Raw genomic sequence first — 19,400 nt, forward strand, 5'->3', positions numbered from 1 at the left:
CACCCTCATGTCGTTCCACACCCGTAAGACCTTCATTAATCTTCAGAACACAAATTAAGATATTTTTGTTGAAATCCGATGGCTCAGTGAGGCCTGCATAGCCAGCAATAACATTTCCTCTCTTAAGATTCATTAATGTACTAAAAACATATTTAAAAAACATAATCAGACAGTTCATGTGAGTACAGTGGTTCAATATTAATATTATAAAGTGACGAAAATATTTTTGGTGTGGCAAAAAAACAAAATAACGACTTATATAGTGATGGCCGATTTCAAAACACTGCTTCAGGAAGCTTCTGAGTGTTATGAATCTTTTGTGTTGAATCAGCAGTTCGGAGCGCCAAAGTCACATGATTTCAGCAGTTTGGCGGTTTGACACGCGATCCGAATCATGATTCGACACAAAAGATTCATAACGCTCTAAAATCGGCCATCACCATAGCCAAAAATATTCTCGTCGCTTTATAATATTAATATTGAGCCACTATACTCATATGAACTGATTTAAATATGTTTTTAGTACATTAATGGATCTTGAAAGAGGAAATGTTATTGCTGGCTATGCAGTCATCGAATTTCAACAAAAATATCTTAATTTGCGTTCCGAAGATTAACGAAGGTCTTACGGGTATGGAACGGCGTGAGGGTGAGTGATAAATGACATTATTTTAATTTTTGTGTGAACTAACCCTAATGTCTACTCCAGCACATCCCAAAGACTGTGTATAGTTTCACAGAGTCCTGAATCCAAAAATTAGACCTTCACCTAAACTCTAAACCAGGGGTCTCGGTCCTCGAGGGCCACTGTCCTGCAGAGTTTAGCTAGTTAAACACACCTGAACCAGCTAATCAAGGTGAAATTAGGCAGAGGCAACTAGAAACTTCCAGGCAGGTGTGTTGAGCTAAACTCTGCAGGACAGTGGCCCTCCAGGACCAAGTTTGGAGACCCCTACTCTAGACTCTCATATGAGAAATGTTTTATTTGTTGACAGAATGATTCATCCACAAAAAAAAAAAAAAAAAAAAAAAAAAACAGCATTTCCTTAATTGTCCTAGAATCTGTTTCCAACTTAATATATTTGCTGATGGTCTGAGTCACAGTTTTGCCATTAATGGTCAGCTCTTTGGCCATAGTTTGGGCATAGGACTGAATATTTCTTTCATTGATTGGTGCTGTGAGCTCAGCAGTCATTATGGTGATGCTGTTTCCACAGCGACCGAACTGTCTGTAGCACTTTGCTGAGCTTTGTTATTGGCTGCACTGCTTCCATTTGCTGCTTATGCAGCCAAAACAACACTAATAATAACCTACACGTCTACCTGAAGAGGTTTTAGCAAAGGGGTTTATTAGGTATATTGCATCTCAAATGGAGATTTTTGAGGTATATCATCTTTTCAGAAGGATTTTGACACTTTGTAAATGAATCAAGCATTGCACAAGTTGTCATTGAACTGTGATCAGAAATGCAGATAATGTTTGATGCAATCAGAAAGCTCCAGTGCATCACTTCTAAGATGATGGCAGTCTGTTTTAAAGCATACACCCTTTTCCCAATGCCTCTCCTCCCTTTCTTACAGTTAAAATCCCAGGCCTGTGAGGGGGGTTGGAAGTGTAGCTACACTGTGCTCAACCACCGCAGTGCTGTCCCGTTAACGTTACCGCGAGGGGTGGTGTGTGTGAGAGTGAGAGAGTGATCGTGATCTTTCTCTCTCTCTCTCTCTCTCTCTCTCTCTCTCTCATCCCCTCCCCTTCTCTCTCACTCAGGCATACATAGCCTACACTTTCATGCGGACACGGGAGGACTATTATTATTTCGTCCAGGTCGTTTTAATCTGTTCTAGAGAAGCGTTTATCATGCTAATGTCTTTTAGTTTACTGCTATTTCCAACAGCATAACAAAAGTTGAAGCCTGTCATTTTCATTAAGTCGTCACTTGACTGCGTATGTTTTTTTCTATACGTGTTCTCAGGAGGATATATAGTCGCATCAGTGTGAAAACTGAAGGAAGCTCTTCATAAAGAAGACTGGATTTGTGTTTCGAGGCTTAAGTCGCCTGAGGCTCTTTCGGTAATGCAGCACTTTTTGTGATGACGCGGTCTATACATCGCTTAATGATTCCATCCTCATGGGAATATTATATACAGCATTCATATAGAGTTTATTACGAGGAATACATAGGGTTTTTTCTCCATTGTGTATGTTTTTATCGTCAATATAGGAAGTTTGGCTTTTGACTACTAATCCTCTCTCTGTCTCTCTCTCTCTCTCTGCATCCTTGGTGACGACGATTTTAAGCACCTGCCAACAAAATGTGAGTGCACTGTATTTCCACTATTATTAAATAAATATTTGAGTTTTTGTTTGTAAATCACTTTTTATGCCTTAGATGTAGGCTACGAGTTGTGGTAGGCTATTACATTGTGTTCTCTGTATTACATTTAGCAATTCAGATTATTTTCAAGAGAGTTCGTTAAAAAAAACACCGCAAAATCTCTCAGGTTTTACAGCTGATACATCACAAATTGCGTAGACTTTAGTGCTCTGCTCCACCTATCGGAAATTAGGAGAAACTGCATCGAGAATCCTTTGAAATCAGGGCTGTACAGTAGGCACATAAAACTTATCTGCATTAAACAGTGCGATTTAGGCGATGCCGTCAGTTGGTGTTCGTCTCGCGCAACCCAAATCGACTTTTAGCACCCGTATGTGACAGTTAGGCCTGTCTCATTCACTTACATAATCTTCAATTTTAAACAAAACACTAAAGTTAATTATTATTGTGGTATTTATATTTATCGACATACATTCCATGCTGATCCTACTAAAGTGCTGTTTCTATATTTAGCCAACCTCCAGATGCTAACGCGAAGTGTTTATTTAGCGTAGGCTACTCTGACTAACTTTAAGGAAACGTTCGACAATGCGAAAAACGCGTTTTGTTTTGTTTTGTTTTTTTTCAAATAAAACAAAACTTTGTTTTTATTTCCTTTTGGGAGCCTCAGTTAGACCCCAGAACCCCTTAAGTCTTTTAATTTGCACACTTGCTCTAATAAAGCTTATTTAATGCTAAAACTGATAGCTACAGGGAAGTGTACAATTCAATAAAACTCAAAATAACACTAAATAAAACTAATATAGGCCTATAAAAAGCTTTTTTATTGCAAATTTCATTTACAATGTCTAATCTTAGCTTTATTGCATCATGGCCTACTGAATTGAGGCCCAATTCAAATTAAATTCTTCAAATTAATGACACACATTGTCGTCTAAAACTAACACAATGTAATATTTGTTTAAAGGGCCTGAACATTTGACAAGTCTCTGAATGAGCCCTTTGCAGAGCCAGTGGTGCAGAGAAATATGCCTTCTCAACCCCTGTCTACTCTTCCCTCAGGTCTGCCCCAGATGCCGCTGCAAGCCCTGGAGCCCCAGGGGCCCCAGAGGGTGAGGGGGGCGCACCCGCCGCACCTCCCAACCTCTCCAGCAACCGTCGTCTCCAACAGACACAGGCCCAAGTTGATGAGGTAAACCCTATCAATATGATCTCAATGAAGAAAATTAAAAACAAGGTGGATGAGGTGAATCTTCAAAAAAGTGTAACATGTAGAAAAGCAGGAATGGTTATTATAAATAAAACAGAATAAGAGATATTCTGCACAGTTTGCATAAATGTTGGACTTTGAGTACAGGCCTATGGTTAAACTAATATATTGGACGTGACTGTGTATTAGCAAGACTGTTGATTATAGCAGTGAGGGAGCGAGATAGACCTTTAGAAGGACTTTCTTGGAAGCATAAAAATTTAATGAAATCTAATTTTGAGGTACTAGCCAGGCTCTCATACAATATTCATCCTGTATTGCTTTCAACGTTTAGTGTCTATGAAGACATTAAAAATTTCCATTCAAAGTGGCTTTTAGTTTCACATTGAATCTCACTGATGCCATGCAGTGACGTTGTGTTGCTGACGTCCGTGTCTGTCTTCTGTAAATGTGTTCAGGTGGTTGACATCATGCGTGTGAATGTGGACAAGGTTCTAGAAAGGGATCAGAAGCTCTCAGAACTGGACGACAGGGCGGACGCACTCCAGGCCGGAGCATCACAGTTTGAGAGCAGCGCTGCTAAACTGAAAAACAAGTACTGGTGGAAGAATGCTAAGGTGGGAAATTTATTGAAATTTGGAGTTCTTGACCTCAAGTCCCATTTTAATTAAAGGGATAGTTCACACAAAAGTGAAAAAATCTGTCATCATTTACTCACCTTCAAGTTGTTCCGAACCTTTGATTTTTTTTTCTTCTGCTGAACAAAATAGAAGATATTTTGAAGAATATGGGTACCAGACAGCTGATGGTCCCCATTGACTTCCATAGTATGGAGGAAAAAAAATAAAGTCAATGGGGACCATCAAATCTTTGGTTATTGATATTCTTCAAGATATCTTTTATTGTGTTCAGCAGAAGAAAGAAATTCATACAGGTTTGGAACAACTTGAGGGTGAGTAAATGACAGAAAGTTCAACTTTGGGTGAACTATCCCTTTAAATCAATTTAAGATACCTATATACATTCACTGTTATAATTAAATTACTCAATACAGATTTGACCTCATTCATGAAACATAAGCAAAATGTATTGGTGAACTGTTATATAAACTGTCACATTCACTTTAATGTGGCAAACAAGAAACAAAAATGGTTTACAAAAGATCAGGGTTATTATAGTTAACTTAAACTATAACTTAAACCATAAAAAACCTTCTTTGTTGCTTGAAATAAAATAAATTTCAATTGAAATAAAATAAAATATTAGCTAGTTACCAAGTCATTTCTCATTTCCATTTAGTTAATGTACTACAATAACTAAATCTAAAATAAAAACAAATAAAAACTATAGACATTTTTTATTATAAAAATGACAAAAACACACAAAAATTTACTAAAACATTAACTAAAATGACCAAAAACTAAAATTAAAAAAATTTAAATATTAACAAAAACTATAATAGTACTTCAATGATACTAAAATAACACTACAAAGTATTTACACAAAAATTCATTAAAGAAGTCCTGTTGGCTTTAGATTAGTGCACTTGTAATACCATATAATATTAAAAATCAAGATTAATAAATCTAAATGATTATATTAGACTCTGCTTGAATGATTGATTAACCTATGAATTTATAGTTTAGTATCAATAACTATTAATATAAACTAATAGAATAAATAGTGCCTCCTTTGGTGTTTCTATATTGCCAGCAGTAAAGATGGCTCATGGGGCAACGCTGAGTCAACACTAAAGCATGAGCATTCTCATTTAGATATAACCTGAATGCAGCCCGGCCCATAAGTCACAGCGCTGGCCAGCGTTCGAGATATATTAGGCAAGTTGCAGTTGTGACGCATGCTTATGTACTGCAGTAGCAGAATGAGTCCAGCTATTCCTAAGACGATCAGGCAGTGACCATGTTGTTAAATTTTTCATCATCTATTAATAGAAAGAGCTTTTTTGGAGTGTGACTTGGATATAAATGTTTAAATATTTTTAGATTATAAATGGGGAATTCATATTATAATTTAATGTACTAATTTCCCTTGCCTTTTTTTAAATGGAAATCTTGTACAAGCCTGCATTGGTCAGTCTGGTCCTCTGACAGCCTCACTTTACATATTACATTTTTATCTCTCCATCCAGCTATCTGTCAATCCATCCCCTCGGCATAGATTTATAAGCTCCCCCTCATTCTCCACCCCTCCAGATAGCATAAATTTATTGCTCCCTTGCACCAACCCCCCACCGCCCGCCCCAGATGGCTGAACAGCTGCCCGTCCAATCGCATCTTTGAGCGGGGTGGGGGAGGGGGTGTCTAGTCCCAATCTGGATTACAGCATTTCTGGATTAAAACCCAGATGTGATGATGTAACCCACTCTAATAATTCCTACTCTCTCTCTTTCGCTCCTCCTCTTTCATTCCCTTTTCCATATCCCTTTCTTATTCCGTATCCACAGATCCTCCTCTTTTTATTTAAACGTCCCACTTTTAATCTCACTCATCATGTCCCGCCTTTCCAATCCAGATTGTTTTATTATTCTCTCTCCTTTGTGCATTTGTTTACTCTTACTGAAGCCTTTCTTTTTGTAACTTTCCTCTGTATTTTTAGTGGAGCAAGTGTTGATTCTTAAAGCAGATCCACATTCATACGGGTTGATTTTTATGTCTTTCTGTTTTATTAAATAAATAGCATTTTGAATAGTCCTGTGGTGTGACAAATGAAAATTAAAAGTATAAATATTCCATGAGGTCAGAGAAATAATAGTAAAATGCTTTTAAAAAAATGTTGCTTAAAACATGAAGTATAGCATGTCATACCCTTCCCAAACGTATTTTTTTCTCTGTAAGAAATAGAAAAATGTAAATTGGCAAAGAGAAAATGGAAATGCTTTAAACATGTTTTAGTAGATAAAATAAAACCAATTAAGGGATGAATAAAAAATGTGCCTATGATTCATAAACTGAAACCAATAAAGTGACAGAGTAATATGTAAACTGCTGGATAAGTAAAAGATTTATAATCTAATAACTTGTACATCACTGATAAAGGGAACATTTTTTATCTAAAATATTAAAATTAATATTCTAATGAAACAAATTAAATATTTTGGAGAAACTTACAATGAATTTTAATATTATTTCTTCACTGCTTATTTTAGTGCTGTCAAATTGATTAATCGCAATTAATCGCATTTATATATATATATATATATATATATATATATATATATATATATATATATGATTAATCGCGACGTGATTAATGTGATTAATTATCACATTTGATTACTATGGGATTAATACACATAAATGTGTATATATATATATATATATATATATATACATACAAAATATTTAATTTGGAGAATTTATCTATTTATTTTTAATTAATTAATTTATTTTTACCACCCAAAGTTATAAAAGGTATCTATGTTGTAGCTGAATAGAGTTAATCATTTGATTAAAAACATTTTATCTTAAATATATGATCATCTTCATTTTATAATTTTAATGGGTAACAATTTATTTTACAGTGTTACATGTCACACGTTACATAGTAATAACAGTAAATTATGCCTAATTACATGCGACTAACCCTAAACCAAACCCTATCCTTAACCTAACCCTATAGTAAGTACATGTAGTTAATTAATATTATACTAATGTATAATTACACTGTAACAAGGACACCTTAAAATAAGTTACACTTTATTTTAAGGTGTCTGTGTTACAGTGTAATTATATATTTAAGTACTGAGTCATAACAATTAACTACATGTACTTACTAGTTAGGTTAAGGATAGCGGTTGGTTTAGGGTTAGTCGCATGTAATTATGCATAATTTATAGTTATTACTACAGTAACAGACACTAAAATAAAGTTACCAAATAAAGAGTAACCTTCTAATGTCTTTTCCACTCTACACAAAGATATATACAATTGTATTATATTTATTGATGAAATGCAATCTTATTACTCAGAATTGATTCATTAGCTTTTCATATTTAGAGTTTAACTGTATTTCCCCCTTTTTTTTTTCATTCACAGATGATGATCATGATGGGAATTATTGGGGTCATCTTGGTGGGCATCCTTTTCAGTGAGTAGAAACCATAATGTGATTTCACAAACACAAGTGTGAGTTTATTTACATGTAAATCAAACAGTAAAAAAAAAATTTTGGTCTTTATTTACTTTTATTCCCAGCGTAGGATGTTTTGCCATCTTGAATTTTGATGTGGGATTAAGAATTAGAAAAATTCTACAAATCTTGTGTTGCATCTGCTTCCAGCAAATACTTAAATACTGATCAAAGAAAAGCTGATCTTATAAAGGGACCTCATTTATAAAATGTTGTGTAGAAACCATCCTAAATTTGATATAAGATAATTTCTCAAAAGCATACGCACAAAAAAAAACTGTGCGTACGCCTCTCTTCCAGATGTGAAATCCATAAACCGCAAATGATCTTCGAATGAAACAAATGAAATCGTTTGCAGCTGAATGCTTTCAGGTCTCCGCCTTGTAAACGCCCCCTAATTAATGTCATTTGCATATAAAAGAGCAGCAGTCAACGTCCGTCAGAATGGCAAGCAGCAAGAATTGCTTAGATTTCCAAAAACCAAATCTGCCACAAGGTAAAGTGCGTACATCTGTTTAGACCCTGATGTGGCATTAAGCACTTTTCACGACAAAGAACGTTTGTATAAATCTGATCATTGCTGTGGATTTTATCGTACACACGTTTTATATAAAGGAGGCCCAAGATCTAGATTTATGCATTAAATGTAAAAGCCTAATTTATTCCTGAATCAGCCTCGACTAACCAATTTCAATTCTTTTTTTCTCTTTTCGACAGTGTACTTCTACTACTGAGCCTCTCGTGGGACACACAAGGACAGGAGACCCTGGCTTTGTGTGAACTCCACCCCTCCTTTTCTCCCCACCAATGCCTTTCATTGAATCCACCGTGTGTGTGCGTGCGCGTGTGTGTGCAGTCATTGACGCAGTGCCTCTCCCTCCCTTTGTCTGTCACTGCATTTCTTTGTACCTCTCTTGAGTGCTTCGCAACAGTGCCCGAGCTTACTCAAAAACTCCTTCGGTTAGGACGATCGACGTACGGTTTTCGATTGGAGAATGTGTTGGTCCTTTTCAGGGCAAAAACAATGGGTGATGCAATAATATAGATTTCTAGCGTTGTCCAAATGAACCCATGAATAACTAAAGAGGGAGAATGAAATGCAAAGATCAGTTTGACTTTAGGATCAAGTCATGCATTTATGCACAGAAACAAAAGTGTACTGGTTTACCCAGAAAAAGTTGTTATTACGGTATTAACAAAGTGCAACTGCAATGAGAAATTGCAGAAAGTAAAATATAATTGCTTTTTTTTTTAGCCCTCCTCCATATAGATTCCTAACAGCAACTTGTTTTCATTTCCAAACATACCTGATGGACCTTTGAATAGAGCAGTTTCCATGTGTATTAAATGTCTTAAAGTGACTAATGATCTAGTATATTTCCTTCCATATCATGTTAAACGTTTCTTGGATGGTGCAATTTTATAATTAATTTAAAGATTTTAAAAGTACAATGCAAGACGTTTTACTTTGCACTTAGAGTCGGCAGTCGACTTAAGGAGAATATCTGATCATAAATCGATGCTTTGTTCATGTCAGCCAGAAAATCAATGGAGTTTGGAAGAACATAGAGAGATGGGAAAAGAAAAATGTAATATCATTGCTATTATATATATATATATATATATATATATATATATATATATATATATATGGGGATTTAAGATTTTAGCTTGTGACCACAATATAAAATAATGTGACAAATTTGGTTTAAAGATTTTTTTCTAAGTTTTTTTTATTAATTTTATTATTATTTAATATTTCTATATTTGAGATTATTGCGGCACAAATTTGTGGTCACAAATAGAATTCCACATCTTAACAAAATATGTGACCGTTAAAAGAAAATAAAAAGAATGGCAAACTTCTGACTTTACTGGCACCATGATGTTTTAGGTTGAATGAACAACTACTGATATGCAAACTGAAAGATAACTGATAATGTGACTAATTTAATGTATTTGTAAATATTTGGGATTCAGTGTGGGAGCGGATACGTAATCAGCACTGGAGACGACAATGTTCAGGGACGTACCTCTGCATGTGTTTGTGTTAAATATACATGGGCACTTTAACCACCTTCGTAATAACGATTGTATGATTGAGAGGACATTTTTTGGGTATTAAGGACATATTGTCCAGCACCTAAATCTAAGAATTCTTGCTCTTATTGATGTGTACCATCTGTGTGAATAACATCCCCTACATTAAGCATTAACCCAAATTGCAAACCTAATGCAGGGAAGTGAATGTCATTCCCTTAAATAAAAAAATAAAATAAAAAAGCGCACTCCTTGAATACATTGTGTTTTATGCAAACTATTCATTTGTAAATATGTGCTTCAGAGATGCATAAAATAACAGATCCTGTCCCTGATCATTTGGAGCCAAGCTGCTTACTCGTGGTTCATTTTAAAGCATGTCTGCTTGCCCACCATGTGCTGATTCTAATAAAGTGCTGATGCTGTTACTCGCTCCTCCCCCTCTGGAGTTTTTATTTGGGTGAAAGTTCTGAAATGAGTGTGGGGAACAGCTCGCACGCAAAACATAAATGAATGTCGCAACAAGGCATGGTGAATATGGTATGATTTAATTGGTTATTAATCAGCAACAATGCTCATCCAAATCACAAAGTGAAATGATTCATACAAAGCGGCGATACAGAAATGTCTCATACTACAGCACAGATGAGTAACCTAATTAGAAAGCGTGTACAATGAAATGCACATAATGTCTATTGAACCATCATGTCTCAACAGTAACAGTTTTATTAACATGAAAGAACATTTCTAGATGCAAGATTTCAGCTAAAACAATCAGCATCTACTGGTACATACAGATTAAAACTAAATCATACATGAAAATTAATCAAGACAAGATCTACAGCTTATAACAAGAGAAGTCTATACGGTTTTACACAAACTAAGCAAATCAAGGGGGGGGGGGGAAACTGGTTAAATGAGGAAAAAGTTCAAAAAGACAAGAGCAACAAGAATTGTATATAAAAAGCCATACATGATATGAAAATAAAATCAGGACCCATAAGCCTAATGTCAAAGCGGAATATGAATGTATTCACATTTTGAAAAACAAAGGCATGTTTTAAAAAAGAAGCAATCACAATATTTTAGCAAAAATGAGGGGGTGCAATTAAACTAAGCACTCAACACCTATAAATGACCAAACTATCAGGCAACTCAGATGATAAAAAAAAAGCATAAAATAAGACTGTTTCACTATAAAACACTGAAGTCGGTGGGGTTGATTTGAAGTATGAACGAATGGACCGTGATAAAAGAAATAAAACTACAGCAAAGACGCACTTAACCATCATCCTCGAATAAAACCGTCTGGGCGATTTGAATTTAAAAATTAGCCTTGATTTTTTTTTTTTTTTTTAAAGCCTGTGCACTTGGACTACTGTACAGGTATGAAGATACTATCTGAAACAGTCTAGTTTGGTAATTGCTTTGAAATTATTGGCACAAGCCATTGGTAACAAATAAGGTGTGCTTAGCATGGTAACGTTTTCAATGGAACCGTTAATTGTGCAACATCATCGTTTTGGATCCCGTGATGTTAACAGGCTACATACTTGTCCTTCGATTTTTGCATGCTTAAAATTATGCAGACAAATTTTTTTTTTTTTTTTTATACATGCAAAAAGAAATACAAATAAAATAATAAAATAAATCAATTGTGCTCAATCAGATTGTGAGCAAACATTTCGGTTAATAATGAGCTTAAAAATAAGAGAGAGAGAGAGGAAAAAATACAGTCTGACATGGCAGGCAACACCAAAAGCACACTTATCAGATAAAAAAAAAAAAATTAATTGACATAGCCTATTAAAACCCTTCGAAAAATATACCCACCAATTTTCAATGAAGCCCCCTATCTTTTTATTTCTTTTTTTTGAATTTGCCCACCATTTCGTTCTCACTTGTGTTGTTCACTTTTGAACAATCGACGGCGTCATCGACTTCGTCTTCCTCTTCGTCTTCTGGGTCTGCGTCGTTCTCGCTCGCCCTGGTCTCTTCTTCTTCGTCGTTTTGATTTTGCGACGAGTCGTCAGAGGTGCGGGATTGTTTGGGAGAGGGCGCGTCGGTATCCTCTTCTTCCTCCTCGCACCCCGACGCCGAGGGGAGTTTTTCGAGCACGACGGCCAGTGTGACTTTGCTTGGACGACCTCTCTTACGACGCGGAGCGCCATCGGCGTTCGACCCTCCTACAGCTCCACCTTCTGAGGTATGAGCCTTGAGTTTGCCTGAACCCGGCGGTCGGCCTCTCTTGCGGGGAGAATCTCCGACTTTCTTTTCGACAAGCTTGACTTTCTTGCCGGTACCTGGAGGGCGGCCCCTCTTTCGAGGAGATCCATCTGCATTTCGTCGAATGACCTTCAGTTTGGCGCCAGAGCCTGAGCCTGGGGGTCGGCCTCTCTTTCGAGGAGATCCGTCAGCCCGCGGAATCTTCTTCACCTTGTTGCCCGAGCCTGGAGGGCGGCCTCTTCTTTTTGGGGTCCCATCTGAGGACTTGGCAATCGAAACCTTGGTAGAACCTGCGGGGCGACCCCGCTTTCTCTTCATCGAGCCCGCCGGCCTCCCTCTCTTTCGTGGAGAGCCATTAGCAACATCGAGGCTGATTTCACCACTACCTTGTTTATGGCCTCCAGAGTCTCCAGATTTGCGAGGTCTTCCTCTTCCCCTTTTTACTGCGGGGCCTTCGGCGATGGGATGAATGCGGGGTCTTCCTAGGGGCTTTGACAGTTTCCGTTTGCGTTGTAAACTCAACCTGTGAAGTCTCTCTGATTCTTCCTCAGGCGTAAGCGGGATCTTTCTCGGCCTACCGGGCATTTTTATCTTCTTCGGTCGACCACGTTTCTTCACCTTGGTTTTTATGACTATGTCAGGAGAAAAGAAGTCCACCTTTTTCGATGGCCTGGCGTTATGTGTCGGCGCTTTCTCAGCAGTGAACTTCTTATTGAGCGACCCTCGTGGCCTGCCTCTTCCACGTTTAGGTGGATGGGTGCTGCCGTTGGGCAGAGGGCTCTCAGATCCTTCTTTATTCTCAACCTCCATCACGTTGCTGCTTCTCGCTCCAAACTTCAGGCGTATCAGTGCCACGCTTGTCTATTTGGTGCGGAGACTCTGAAAACAACATGACGAGAGAGGAAAAAAAGGTTTATATAAAGATACAAAACATTATTTGAATCAAATACTTGAATAGACAACTTTCAGTAATCTCACATGGTTTTCCCGCCAAATCCAGAACTGACTATTTCCATTAAAACTACTTTTACGCAAACGTATGACAACATAAAGGAAAACTGTTTGCATACCCTGTATTTTCATGGGGGGGAAAACAAGTTATTCTCTCTCTCTCTCTCTCTTTTTTTTTTTGGGAGAATAAATTGAGTTACCAAACCTCAATTATCTTTTTTTACTTTATTTTAGAAGGGAAATAAGTTTACTGCTACAGACCTAGACAAATGAAAATTATACAGATGAAAATTATACCAGAAAAAAAACACACTTGAAATCACAAATAATTTAAAATGAAACATTATTGGTCTTTACAGTCCAGGTAAAAAAAAATAATAATTATAATATTTACAATATATTTGATATAAGATTTGGACAAGGCTGTAGTGTTTGATGATGAAAAAAAATATGTATAGTATAGCATTGTTCAGCTTTATTGAGTTTTTATTCATAACAGACATAACCATGTTAAAACTATTAGGGTATTTATATTATAGTTTTAATCAATTTATAGTGTCCATAGTAAAAAAAAAAAAAAAAAAAAAAAAAAAAACACGGAAGTAAATTAAGTTTCTCAACTGCATTAAATGGAGTTCTGTAGCTAAAAACAACAGAACAAAATGTCTACATTAATATTAAATATGCACAAATATTTAAATATAAAAATGCACTCACTGAAAACCATTTTTAAGAATGGAAGGGGTATAAGGTGCATTGGTGTTTTTTTTTTATATATATAATTTTGGGAGCAGTTTATTTTAAAACGAATCGATTGTAGCGCTGTTTGAAGACACTAGACAATAGAAAAACCCATCTCAGTATTTACAACAGAGGACCATCAGCTACAGAAGTTCGAGCACGTTGCTAGCGTACTTCATGCATGCTTAACGGATGCAAATGGACATCTTTATCAGCGTGAAAAAAAATGCATCGTTTTATACCGCGAGATCTTACACAGTACAAAAAAATTGACGATAATGTTCTACTTATGTTTAAATTTTTATGGAGCAATAACGCAAAATTTGAGAGAATAATTTCAAAATACACACGATTTCATGCAGTATGACACGCATAAAAGAGCGGATGCTGTAGACTGGCTGCCATCATGTACAGTGAAGCCCGCGAGCTTTTGTAGTTCCAGGTAAAATGTGAGGCACTGGCGATTTTTGTTAGCTGCCTGCTAACCCGACTAAGACAACTTTTCAATGGAAAAAGAGACGGCTTTCATTCTTTCGATATTAAAAAGCGGCAAATATTCGAAACACAACGCACCTTACTCGTAAAGGGATTTCACAACAGCAGAGATGATCTTTTTCATGCATTCGACAATATTTTCGATGCAAACAGCATCGGACAGTGGGCGGGCGACTGTGATTATTTGAAAGGCAATGCCACTTCTTCCTCGTCTCTCGCTCGGCGCTGACGGTTCATGGCACAGCGCCGCCTACTGTGTTGGAGTGTGCAAGCGCGAGGAACGAATGTATGAGTAAAATAAATAAACAAGTTATGTGTGTGTTAATGTAATGTGACAGATCCAAATCAAGTTAGCTGTATTACTGTATAGCTAAAGAACTCAAGAGTACAAAACCTCCTCTTATGAGTTGCTGAGAACGAGCATGCAAAAGTGTAAAAATGAATTTGAAAATATTTAAAAAGCATTTAAAGAGCGTTTTTTTTTTTTTTTTTTGTTAAATTTTTTTAAAGACCTATCTTTACTTTTTTAAAAAGACATATGTTAAATAACATAAAATGCACCTATTGTCTGCTAAATACAGCTTGATGTTTCACATCTGCCTCTGTGCGCACACGCGCACACACACACAAAAAGGATTGCGCGCCCTTTTTAGCCAATCAGAAACGTGTTTTTCTTTTCAATCATTTGCCGCGTTTCGCTTTGCTAACATCCGGTTTGCTGGTATATCTTGGAGGCGGGATTTCGGTGAGAGGGTTCTGGGTGAAAGAGAAAAGAACAAAACATCCTAAACATTGCAAGGGGTAAAATAATCATAGAAATAATATGCCTATATACATTGCTTAATCACTAACTTTCATGGTAAAAATCTTCATATAAATAGAGATTTACCACAATAAGAAAATTTCTAAAAGCATAAAATCATAAATAAAAGCATAAAAAAAAATACATTTACACACTTGAATAAAGTTCTTTTTGTGAGGGTTCGCAAATGTCTAAAAAATAAAAACGTGTAAAATATATAGTCTATTCAAGTTAGTAGGCCTATGCTTCTTTTAAACTAAAAACAAGAGAGTATAGCCTACTGCCAATCTTCTTTTACTGAAGTGTAATGTAGTAAGTAAAGTGTGCTTAAGTTTTCAGTGCACAACAAGACATAATAATAAAACTAAAGAATAAAATATGAAAAAGTAAGACAGTCAGGTTTATCAAAAATAGGCCTAGTACATATATTAACAAGTAAATAGAAATGTAAGTATATTTGATTTATGTAGCCAATCTTTGAACTAAATATTCTACCTGGCTGGTAGTTGTGTTTCTTACTTTGTTATGGTTTTTTGAGGTATACTCCAGCATGTCTTATCATATAAATGTTCAGGTTTATGGGGTATATATTACACGTCAGCTTTATAGGGTAGAAGAACTTCCCTTTCAAAGTTCATTTTATTAAAGGTGCCCTCGAATGAAAAATTGAATTTATCTTGGCATAGTTAAATAACAAGAGTTCAGTACACGGAAATATCATACAGTGAGTCTCAAACTCCATTGTTTCCTCCTTCTTATATAAATCTCATTAGTTTAAAAGACCTCCGAAGAACAGGTGAATCTCAACATAACACCGACTGTTACGTAACAGTTGGGGTGTACGCCCCCAATATTTGCATATGCCAGCCCATGTTCCCAACATTATGAAAGGCATTAGACAATGTCAGAACGTCTGGATGTGCACAGCTGAATCATCAGACTAGGTAAGCAAGCAAGAACAACAGTGAAAAATGGCAGATGGAGCAATAATAACTGACATGATCCATGATAACATGATATTTTTAGTGATATTTGTAAATTGTCTTTCTAAATGTTTTGTTAGCATGTTGCTAATGTACTGTTAATTGTGGTTAAAGTTACCATCGTTTCTTACTGTATTCACAGAGACAAGAGAGCCGTCGCTATTTTCATTATTAAACATGTGCAGTCTGTATAATTCATAAACACAACTTCATTCTTTATAAATCTCTCCAACAGTGTAATGTTAGCTTTAGCCACAGAGTACCATCAAACTCATTCAGAATCAAATGTAAACATCCAAATAAATACAATACTCACATAATCCGATGCATGCATGCCGCATGCATGACGAACACTTTGTAAAGATCCATTTGAGGGTTATATTGGCTGTGTGAACTTTGTTTAGGCACTGTTTAAGGCAAGCGCAAGCTCCATGAGCAGAGAGCACGAGATTTAAAGGGGCCGCACCGCATAAATCGGCTCATATTTAATGATGCCCCAAAATAGGCAGTTAATTTAAAAAAATCTATGGGGTATTTTGAGCTGAAACTTCACAGACACATTCAGGGGACACCTTAGACTTATATTACATCTTGTAAAAAAACGTTCAAGTTAACTTAAATGTAGTCTGTTAATTTACTTCTAACCCATTATTGTTTATGACACTTCAAAGAATATTCCCAGTAAATTATACTATAGTTTTTAATGAAATATTCGTTCAACTTTCAATAAAATAAAATAAAATAAAATAAAATAAATGTATGGTGTTGTTGATATGGCACACTAAAGACAATAGTGTCAATTTACTGTTTAAAATAAAATTATTTCAGCCGAAATTGTGTTGTTCTCTCTTTATTGGCCCATTTTACCTGAATGTTGTGCCATGGCTCAAGAAGGGACCTGCTGATACTCTAACTCATACTTTTAAAACAATTATACTTTTTCACATTTAAAAAAATATTTATTTAAGAGACCTGTGCTAATTTATAAAAATATCATTAGATCTCATGCATAGCTTATTTGATGGTATTATAAGTCATTTACCAAAATGTGGCTAATTTTTAGCTGCCTTCACCCTACTGCAAGTATACATGTAGGTTTTCTTGAAGTGAACATATCATATATATATATATATATATATATATATATACACACACACACAAACAGAACTGTGCAAAAGTCTTAGGCATGTTTTTAAGCCAGTTATTTATATCTTTTGCTGTATCAGTAAATATCAGTTCACATTTCCAAACATTCATTTTGCCATTAATTATAATAATCCAGTGAGACTTTTGAATACACAAGGAGTCTGACAACAGCCGGTGCTCCACACGGAGATCTGATCTCACCATAATTGAATCCGTCTGTGATTACATGAAGAAACAGATGAAACTGAGACAGACTAAATCCAGGAGAACTGTGGTCATGTCTCCAATACGCTTGAAGAAACTGACCTGCAAAGATAAAGTACTGTGAAGAGTTTTAGGCACTTGTGTAAAAATGCTGTAAAGTGAGGATGCTTTCAAAAATACTGTCATAAATAGATTTTATTTATCAATTAACTTCTATTAACGAAATCAAATCAATATTGGGTGTGATCACCCTTTGTGTTTAAAACAGCTTTTGTCCAAGTACACTTGTGCATCCTTTTTTTCAGGTAGCTTTGCAGGTCAGTTACTTCAGGTCAGACTCCTTGTGTATTCAAAAATCTCACAGAATTATTAAAATGAATGGCAAAATTAATGTTTGGAAATAGGTGGGATATTAATAAAGTATACATTTACCTCCGTATGAATGATGCTGTCAGTGTTTTTATAATGTCATAGCCTTGAATGTGATACCAGAAAGATCAAATCAATATTTTTAACGGAAGCAAATACTGCAGCATATCAGGGTTGAACAGATAGTGAGAGGAAAATTAAATGCATAAAGCTTTCTGAAAAAAAAATTGACTATACGGCACTTCATTACAAATTAAAATGTATGGAGATGAATGGGGGAATACAAATTGGCTGATATTTTATCGAATAATGCGACTAAATTTCTATCCTGTCATGACAGTAAGTCAAATTAAACTGTTTTCCGAGAATGACTATCCTCCATTAAGCACAGTGTAGAAAAGCACTAGAAAATTATTACGGAGATGTATAAAGTGAAAATAGTTCCTGATGGGTGCTGAAGTTCCTCATTATGCATGGTGAGATTCCCCATTATCAAAAACCTCCTTCAGGCCCTGGGAAAGAAGAACATGCTTTGTGAAAGTGATGTCTTCATCTCACTTTTAATGTTTTCTTCTGCATTTTATGTTCCATTTTATCCAAACACCATGTGAAATTGTAGATTTTCTCAGCCTTGTACATTAAAACAAGACATTTGGTAAGGACAAGTGCTTTCCACAGAATATAGGCAAATATTCAAACCAGTTCATGCTTGATAATGGGGAGGGGCTTTCAAAATGAATCTATGCTGTAGAAAAAAAAAAAAAAAAAAGGCTATTTGGCACTCGGCATGTGTTTGTCTGAAGCAGAACATTGAAGAGACCACCTGCTGATTTCAATGCTCAAACTCATCAGTTCGTTTGCATTGTTGTGAAACAGATTTCTGGTGTGGCTGTTAAATGAATCCACTGCATACCAGATGGTGAAAGTTGATGTTCCATATCTGATGTCTCAAAGCACCAGCAGAAAGGAGTGGGACTGCTTCTCTTTGCCTACTCAGATCCAGGGGACTGTTTGTAGAGAGCCTGTGCTTTGCGTATAACTTAATCATAACTGTTTGGTTTCATGGTTTGAGGCACTGAGTAGAACAAAAGACAGGAACATATGGTTGGGAGAAAATGTGTTGCAGATTATATAATAATGTCCTTAAGTTATCCACAGGTTTGCTTTGATTTTCAGGCCACTGCACAACGTCTCAGATTTCATGGTTTATTTTCAGGTTACATAAAAATGCTGAACCAGTGTCTAAATGAATATACCTGATAAATGATTAAATATAAAGGTACAATTAGATCACCAAGGAAGCATGAGAAAACTGAAGAAAACATCACGATTTGAAATACGTTCCAAGCCAACACTCAACACCGATCATATAATGAATCATACAGCCTACATGCTATCAAACTACTGTATATCTAATTGGAAAATAAACAATGTCTATCCATTCTCTTTATGTTCGCTCTGTCTCACACTGTAAAATACAATTATCTTCACTGCAGAAAAACACCATGAGCTGCTCCGGGGCAACATCCATCACCAAAGCGGTTGGCAATAATGAGCACAAGATGGCAGGCTAGCCCGTAAAATGGTTTCATGGAACAGATCCACATCGAAGCCTCGGGAGAAATGTATAGGGGTCGTGAACCTAGGCTGGCGTTGGATTGGTCGCTCCGAGTGGTCAGGGCACAAAGTCAGCCAATAGGTACCGTCCCCGACAGCTGCGTCAAAGTGGTCTGAAGCTGATATCACTG

The 19,400-nt window shown here is 36.1% G+C and overlaps 2 protein-coding genes across 5 annotated transcripts; one reads left to right on the forward strand and one right to left on the reverse strand.

Annotated features, from left to right (window-relative positions):
• The first annotated feature begins 1,799 nt into the window (after positions 1 to 1,799).
• vamp1a (vesicle associated membrane protein 1a) lies at positions 1,800 to 9,151 on the forward strand. Its single transcript, XM_067412119.1, has 6 exons — positions 1,800 to 2,071; positions 2,300 to 2,315; positions 3,399 to 3,528; positions 4,005 to 4,163; positions 7,602 to 7,653; positions 8,413 to 9,151. Coding segments are annotated over exons 2-6 (360 nt in total). The 5' UTR covers positions 1,800 to 2,071; positions 2,300 to 2,313; the 3' UTR covers positions 8,430 to 9,151.
• A 1,118-nt stretch (positions 9,152 to 10,269) lies between these two features.
• si:ch211-288g17.3 (chromosomal protein D1) lies at positions 10,270 to 14,365 on the reverse strand. 4 transcript variants are annotated; one of them, XM_067411462.1, is made up of 2 exons: positions 14,227 to 14,365; positions 10,270 to 12,840 (listed from the first exon to the last, which is right to left on the reverse strand). In XM_067411462.1, exon 2 carries the CDS (start codon positions 12,769 to 12,771, stop codon positions 11,596 to 11,598), a length of 1,176 nt encoding a protein of 391 aa, XP_067267563.1. In that variant the 5' UTR covers positions 12,772 to 12,840; positions 14,227 to 14,365; the 3' UTR covers positions 10,270 to 11,595. The 4 variants fall into 4 exon arrangements, with proteins under 4 accessions (XP_067267563.1, XP_067267564.1, XP_067267565.1 ...); XM_067411463.1 differs by having other exon boundaries at positions 14,232 to 14,356; XM_067411464.1 differs by lacking the exon at positions 14,227 to 14,365 and adding an exon at positions 14,004 to 14,155.
• Between the last annotated feature and the right edge of the window lie 5,035 nt (positions 14,366 to 19,400).

This window comes from Chanodichthys erythropterus, chromosome 15 (assembly GCF_024489055.1).
Source record: "Chanodichthys erythropterus isolate Z2021 chromosome 15, ASM2448905v1, whole genome shotgun sequence".
Taxonomy (NCBI): domain Eukaryota; kingdom Metazoa; phylum Chordata; class Actinopteri; order Cypriniformes; family Xenocyprididae; genus Chanodichthys; species Chanodichthys erythropterus.

Coding starts and splice junctions, on each gene's coding strand:
- vamp1a (XM_067412119.1), top strand. Junction 3,529..4,004: donor CACAGGCCCAAGTTGATGAG/GTAAACCCTATC, acceptor AAATGTGTTCAG/GTGGTTGACATCATGCGTGT. Junction 4,164..7,601: donor ACTGGTGGAAGAATGCTAAG/GTGGGAAATTTA, acceptor TTTCATTCACAG/ATGATGATCATGATGGGAAT.
- si:ch211-288g17.3 (XM_067411462.1), bottom strand. CDS start 12,771: ATGGAGGTTGAGAATAAAGAAGGATCTGAGAGCCCTCTGCCCAACGGC.